Below are 7,703 nucleotides of genomic sequence, written 5' to 3' on the forward strand. Positions count from 1 at the left end.
ATGGCACCTCTACGACACCCTTATGACATACTTATGGCACCTCTACGACACCCTTATGACATACTTATGGCACCCCTACAACACCCTTATGACATACTTATGGCACCTCTACAACACCCTTATGACAGTCTTATGGCACCTCTACAACACCCTTATGACATACTTATGGCACCTCTACAACACCCTTATGACAGTCTTATGGCACCTCTACAACACCCTTATGACATACTTATGGCACCTCTACAACACCCTTATGACAGTCTTATGGCACCTCTACAACACCCTTATGACATACTTATGGCACCTCTACAACACCCTTATGACATACTTATGGCACCTCTACAACACCCTTATGACATACTTATGGCACCTCTATGACACCCTTATGACAGTCTTAAGATGGCTGTATGGACACCTACCTAGTATTTATTCTGTTCACGCTTCATGAGAGAGAGAGAGAGAGAGAGGTAGTTTCAGAAGTCTAAACTATTTCTGCCGTTGTCATGTGACTGTTAGTTCCTCTAGCTAGCAGGTGCGCCAGCCAGCCAGCCAGCCAGCCAGCCAGCCAGCCAGCCAGCCAGCCACTATCAACACATCAACAGATACTGTATCTAACACAGTGGCTCTAAAAACACCATGGCACAAACAAGACTTCTGTCCCTCTACAAGACATCGTTTAGGAATCATGTATCTACACACCGTCCCTCACCCCCCTCTTAACGGAGGTGCTGTCATCTCTCAGTACCATAACAGGACCCTGTTAACTTCCTGTCCTCGCTCTAGGTCGTAGTGGAGGTGCTGTCATCTCTCAGTACTATAACAGGACCCTGTTAACTTCCAGTCCTCGCTCTAGGTCGTAGTGGAGGTGCTGTCATCTCTCAGTACCATAACAGGACCCTGTTAACCTCTTACCTCTACCTGGGACGCTTGCGTCCCAACTAGAGCTCTGGAAATGCAAATGCGCTACGCTAAATGCTAATAGTATTAGTTAAAACTCAAAAGTTCATTAAAATACACATGCAGGGTATCAAATTAAAGCTACACTCGTTGTGAATCCAGGCAACAAGTCAGATTTTTAAAATGCTTTTCGGCGACAGCATGAGAAGCTATTATCTGATAGCATGCACCAATACACTACAACAGAAAAGCACAGCAGGGGACGTAAACAAAATAATTAGCATTTCGGCGTTACACAAACCGCACAATAAAATAGAAAACAGTCATTACCTTTCACCATCTTCTTTGTTGGCACTCCTAGATGTCCCATAAACACTATTGGGTCTTTATTTCGATTAAATCGGGCCATATAAAGCCAAGATATCGTTATATGTAGACTGTGTGATAAACGAAAAAAACAGCGATTTCACAACGTAACGTCATTTTTAAAATTCAAAAAGTAGACGATAAACTTTCACAAAACACTTCGAAATACGTTTGTAATGCTACTTTAGGTATTAGTAAACGTTAATAAGCGATAAAAATCATCCGTAGGCGATGTATATATCATTAGCTGTCGTCTTGGAAAAAATTTCAGGAGAGAGCTCTTCCGGAATGATCTGGGCAGAGACCGGAGGTAAGCGGTGCCCCTCTTTCGGTTCAACCAAGAATCAAAGATGATTAAATTCACAAGATACTCGACTACATGGGGATGCTGTGGGAGTTGAATGCTCGGTCTTATCTAATTCGGCTCACTGTTAACAATTGCTGGAAGTGGCGCAAGGATATTTATTTCCATTTTCTGTGATCAGGTTTTCCTGCGCTTTCCGATGTAACGCACGTTATGTAATAGACACAGTCGTGATTTAACCAGTTTTAAAAACGTCCGAGGGTTTCCTATACACACATTCTAACCATATGAACGTACTATATTCCTGGCATGAGTAGCAGGGCGCTGAAATGTTGCGCGATTTTTAACAAAATGTTCAAAAAAGTAGAGGGTAGGAGCAACTAGTTAACTTCCAGTCCTCTCTCTAGGTCGTAGTGGAGGTGCTGTCATCTCTCAGTACTAGACCCTGTTAACTTCCAGTCCTCGCTCTAGGTCATAGTGGAGGTGCTGTCATCTCTCAGTACTAGACCCTGTTAACTTCCAGTCCTCGCTCTAGGTCGTAGTGGAGGTGCTGTCATCTCTCAGTACTATAACAGGACCCTGTTAACTTCCTCTCCTCTCTCTAGGTAGTAGTGGAGGTGCTGTCATCTCTTATTGGAGGTGCTGTCATCTCTCAGTACTAGACCCTGTTAACTTCCTCTCCTCTCTCTAGGTCGTAGTGGAGGTGCTGTCATCTCTCAGTACCATAACAGGACCCTGTTAACTTCCAGTCCTCGCTCTAGGTCGTAGTGGAGGTGCTGTCATCTCTCAGTACTATAACAGGACCCTGTTAACTTCCAGTCCTCGCTCTAGGTCGTAGTGGAGGTGCTGTCATCTCTCAGTACTATAACAGGACCCTGTTAACTTCCAGTCCTCGCTCTAGGTCGTAGTGGAGGTGCTGTCATCTCTCAGTACTATAACAGGACCCTGTTAACTTCCTGTCCTCTCTCTAGGTCGTAGTGGAGGTGCTGTCATCTCTCAGTACTATAACAGGACCCTGTTAACTTCCTGTCCTCCTTCTAGGTCGTAGTGGAGGTGCTGTCATCTCTTAGTACTATAACAGGACCCTGTTAACTTCCTGTCCTCTCTCTAGGTCGTAGTGGAAGTGCTGTCATCTCTCAGTGGAGGTGCTGTCATCTCTATAACAGGACCCTGTTAACTTCCTGTTCTCTAGGTCATAGTGGAGGTGCTGTCATCTCTAGGTCGTAGTGGAGGTGCTGTCATCTCTCAGTGGAGGTGCTGTCATCTGCTGTCAGTGGAGGTGCTGTCATCTCTTAGTACTATAACAGGACCCTGTTAACTTCCTGTCCTCTCTCTAGGTCGTAGTGGAGGTGCTGTCATCTCTCAGTGGAGGTGCTGTCATCTCTCAGTACTAGACCCTGTTAACTTCCTCTCCTCTCTCTAGGTCGTAGTGGAGGTGCTGTCATCTCTTAGTGGAGGTGCTGTCATCTCTCAGTACTAGACCCTGTTAACTTCCTCTCCTCTCTCTAGGTCGTAGTGGAGGTGCTGTCATCTCTCAGTACTATAACAGGACCCTGTTAACTTCCTCTCCTCTCTCTAGGTCGTAGTCGAGGTGCTGTCATCTCTCAGTACTATAACAGGACCCTGTTAACTTCCTCTCCTCTCTCTAGGTCGTAGTGGAGGTGCTGTCATCTCTCAGTACTATAACAGGACCCTGTTAACTTCCTCTCCTCTCTCTAGGTCGTAGTGGAGGTGCTGTCATCTCTCAGTACTAGACCCTGTTAACTTCCTCTCCTCTCTCTAGGTCGTAGTGGAGGTGCTGTCATCTCTCAGTACTATAACAGGACCCTGTTAACTTCCTCTCCTCTCTCTAGGTCGTAGTGGAGGTGCTGTCATCAGTACTAACAGGACCCAGTCGAGGTGCTGTCATCTCTCAGTACTAGACCCTGTTAACTTCCTGTCCTCTCTCTAGGTCGTAGTGGAGGTGCTGTCATCTCTCAGTACTATAACAGGACCCTGTTAACTTCCTCTCCTCTCTCTAGGTCGTAGTCGAGGTGCTGTCATCTCTCAGTACTATACCCTGGACCCTGAAGTCCTCTTGAGGTCGTAGTCAGTGCAGTCCTTCCATAAAGGACCCTGTTAAGGCCTTCCATAAAGGTCCTCTCCGCACGGCCCAGTATCCGTGGAGGTGCAGACTCATCTCAGGGCGTGGATGAGGAGGGTGAGGTCACTCATTTAAACGTTACAAACGCACTGAAATACCAACATTTTTGTTGTTGTAATGATGCCATAACCCACGCATAACTAATGTGTGTGTCTGTCTCTGTGTGTGTGCGCGTCTTTGCGCTGTAGGGCGTAAGCGTGACCAACTGGTCAACAACCTTCAGAACCTCTCTCTGAGTGACCGGGTCAGGATGCTGCGAGCCATGCCTCTCTCTGTGGCAGAGAAGAGTGAACTAAGGTATCTACCATCCTGCTGTCCACATCTCTCTCTTTCTCATCCCTCTATCCTGCTGTCCATATCTCTCTCTCTTTCTCCATCCCTCTATCCTGCTGTCCATCATCTCTCAGTTCTCATCCCAGGATCCCTGTTAACATCTCTCTCTTTCTCATCCCTCTATCCTGGTGTCCATCATCTCTCTCTTTCTCCATCCCAGGACCCTGCTTCCTCTCTCTCTCTTTCTCATAGGTCTATCCTGCTGTCCATCATCTCTCAGTCTTTCTCAGGACCCTCTATCCTGCTGTCCATCTCTCTCTTTCTCATCTCTCTATCCTGCTGTCCATCTCTCTCTCTTTCTCATCCCTCTATCCTGCTGTCCACATCTCTCTCTGTTCTCTCTCTAGGTTCTCCATAGTGGAGGTGCTGTCATCTCTCTTTCTCATCCCTCTACCCTGTTAACTTCTCTCTCTCTTTCTCCATCCCTCTATCCTGCTGTCCAGGTCTCTCATCTCTCATCCCTCTATCCTGCTGTTACACTCTCTCTCTTTCTCCATCCCTCTAGGTCCTGCTAGTCCACAGGTCTCTCTCTTTCTCATCCCTCTATCCTGCTGTCCAGGCCTTCTCTCTTTCTCCACCCTCTATCCTGCTGTCATGGAGACATCTCTCTCTCTCTTTCTCCATCCCTCTATCCTGCTGTCCATATCTCTCTCTCTTTCTCATCCCTCTATCCTGCTGTCCATCTCTCTCTCTCTTTCTCATCCCTCTATCCTGCTGTCCATCTCTCTCTCTCTTTCTCATCCCTCTATCCTGCTGTCCATCTCTGTTTCCCCATCCCTCTATCCTGCTGTCCATCTCTCTCTTTCTCCATCCCTCTATCCTGCTGTCCATCAGAGAAGAGTGAACTCCATCCCTCTATCCTGCTGTCCATCTCTCTCTCTTTCTCATTTCTCTATCCTGCTGTCCATCTCTCTCTCTTTCTCATCTCTCTATCCTGCTGTCCATCTCTCTCTCTATTTCTCATCTCTCTATCCTGCTGTCCATCTCTCTCTATTTCTCCATCTATCCTGCTGTCCATCTCTCTCTCTTTCTCATCTCTCTATCCTGCTGTCCATCTCTCTTTCTCATCCCTCTATCCTGCTGTCCATCTCTCTTTTTCTCATCCCTCTATCCTGCTGTCCATCTCTCTTTCCCCATCCCTCTATCCTGCTGTCCATCTCTCTCTCTTTCTCATCCCTCTATCCTGACGTCCATCTCTCTCTCTTTCTCCATCCCTCTATCCTGCTGTCCATCTCTCTCTCTCTCTCATCTCTCTATCCTGCTGTCCATCTCTCTCTCTTTCTCCATCCCTCTATCCTGCTGTCCATATCTCTCTCTTTCTCCATCCCTCTATCCTGATGTCCATCTCTCTCTCTTTCTCATCCCTCTATCCTGCTGTCCCATCTCTCTCTCTTTCTCCATCCCTCTATCCTGCTGTCCATATCTCTCTCTTTCTCATCCCTCTATCCTGCTGTCCATATCTCTCTCTCTTTCTCCATCCCTCTATCCTGCTGTCCATCTCTCTCTCTTTCTCATCCCTCTATCCTGCTGTCCATATCTCTCTCTTTCTCATCCCTCTATCCTGCTGTCCATCTCTCTCTCTTTCTCATCCCTCTATCCTGCTGTCCATCTCTCTCTCTTTCTCATCCCTCTATCCTGCTGTCCATCTCTCTTTCTCATCCCTCTATCCTGCTGTCCACATCTCTCTCTCTTTCTCCATCCCTCTATCCTGCTGTCTATATCATCTCTCTCTTTCTCATCCCTCTATCCTGCTGTCCATATCTCTCTCTTTCTCCATCCCTCTATCCTGATGTCCATCTCTCTCTTTCTCATCCCTCTATCCTGCTGTCCATATCTCTCTCTCTCTTTCTCCATCCCTCTATCCTGATGTCCATCTCTCTCTCTTTCTCATCCCTCTATCCTCCTGTCCATATCTCTGTCTTTCTCCATCCCTCAATCCTGCTGTCCATATCTCTGTCTTTCTCCTCTCTCTCTCTCTCCTATCAATTCAATTCAAGGGCTTTATTGGCATGGGAAACACATGTTAGCATTGTCAAAGCAAGTGAAGTAGATAATAATATACAAAAGTTAAATCAACAAAAATGAACCGTAAACATTACACTCACAGAAGTATCTCTCTCTCCTCCCTGCAGCTCTATCAATAGGTCTCTTCCATAAGTGAGTGATTGAGGAATAGAGTATCATCTTGTAACCACCTCTCCCCTCCTCCCTCTCTCCCTCCTCCCTCTCTCTCTCCCTCCTCCCTCTCTCTCTCCCCTCCTCCCTTTCTCTCTCCCCTCCTCCCTTTCTCTCTCCCCTCCTCCCTCTCTCTCTCTCCCTCCTCCCTCTCTCCCTCTCCTCTCTCCCCTCCTCCCTCTCTCCCCTCCTCCCCATCCCTCTCTCCCCTCCTTCTCTCCCCCCTCCCTCTCCTCCCCTCCTCCTCCCCCATCCCTCTCTCCCCTCCTCCCTCTCTCCCTTCCTCCCTCTCTCCCCTCCTCCCTCTCTCCCCCCATCCCTCTCTCTCTCCAGGAGGTTGGCTGACAGGAAGGGTCAACGCTCCAATCACAGTCAGATCCCCTGTTGCAGCCAGCTCAAATATCACATCATCATCGTAAGTCACACAGTCAGATCCCCTGTTGCAGCATTACATTGGTCCCGTTTCTGCTCAGTATCACATCACTGCTCATCATGTGATGTGGTCACACATGTTGAACACCTATCCAGGCCTCAGCTGATCTGTCTAGATTACATTGGTGTTTGTCTTACATTTCTGGGGTGTCACCAGCTGTGGTCATCCCACTCTGACAGACAGACAGCCATCAGACTGCTGCATCATGTTGGTGTGGTAGCTGTTATCAATGACATGGTGAACTAGTCCTCTTGTCCAGGACTTAATGTCCCTCAGCTGATCTGTCCATTCTCTAGACTAGACCCTGCTCATTATGGGTGTGTCCATTCTCTTAGACTAGGCCCTTCTGTGGGTGCTCATTATGGGTTCACACGGTCCATTCTCTTAGACTAGGCCCTGCTCATTATGGGTCTACGGTCCATTCTCCTAGACCCTGCTCATTATGGGTGAATCACACGGTCCATTCTCTTAGACTAGGCCCTGCTCATTATGGGTGAATCACACGGTCCATTCTCTTAGACAGATCACACGGTCCATTCTCAGACTAGGCCCTGCTCATTAGACAGACTAGGCCCTGACAGATGGGTGAATCACACGGTCCATTCTCAGACAGGCCCTGACAGTCCATTCTCTTAGACTAGGCCCTGCTCATTCATGGGTGAATCACACAGTCCATTCTCTTAGGTGTTGCTCATTATCTGTGAATCACGGTCCAATCTCCTGTGGCCCTGTTCATTATGGGTGAATCACGGTCCATTCTCTTAGACTAGGCCCTGCTCATTATGGGTGAATCATACGGTCCATTCTCTTAGACTAGGCCCTGCTCATTATGGGTGATTCATACGGTCCATTCTCTTAGACTAGACCCTGCTCATTATGGGGGAATCACATGGTCCATTCTCTTAGACTAGGCCCTGCTCATTATGGGTGAATCACACTTTCCATTCTCTTAGACTAGACCCTGCTCATTATGGGTGAATCACACGGTCCATTCTCTTAGACTAGACCCTGCTCATTATGGGGGAATCACATGGTCCATTCTCTTAGACTAG

At 47.6% G+C, this 7,703-nt stretch overlaps 1 protein-coding gene across 1 annotated transcript in view; it reads left to right on the top strand.

Annotated features, from left to right (window-relative positions):
- Positions 1-3,703: 3,703 nt before the first annotated feature.
- tmc6b (transmembrane channel-like 6b) overlaps positions 3,704-7,703 on the top strand; it is a gene marked incomplete at its 5' end in the record, with an annotated part of 25,731 nt that continues 21,731 nt past the window's right edge. Inside the window, 3 exon segments of the mRNA XM_065000671.1 lie at positions 3,704-3,767; positions 3,899-4,007; positions 6,552-6,633. Of these exon segments, the coding sequence (XP_064856743.1) occupies positions 3,704-3,767; positions 3,899-4,007; positions 6,552-6,633 (255 nt within the window).

The sequence above is a fragment of the Oncorhynchus nerka genome, linkage group LG15, assembly GCF_034236695.1.
Source record: "Oncorhynchus nerka isolate Pitt River linkage group LG15, Oner_Uvic_2.0, whole genome shotgun sequence".
In the NCBI taxonomy this organism is placed as follows: Eukaryota; Metazoa; Chordata; class Actinopteri; order Salmoniformes; family Salmonidae; genus Oncorhynchus; species Oncorhynchus nerka.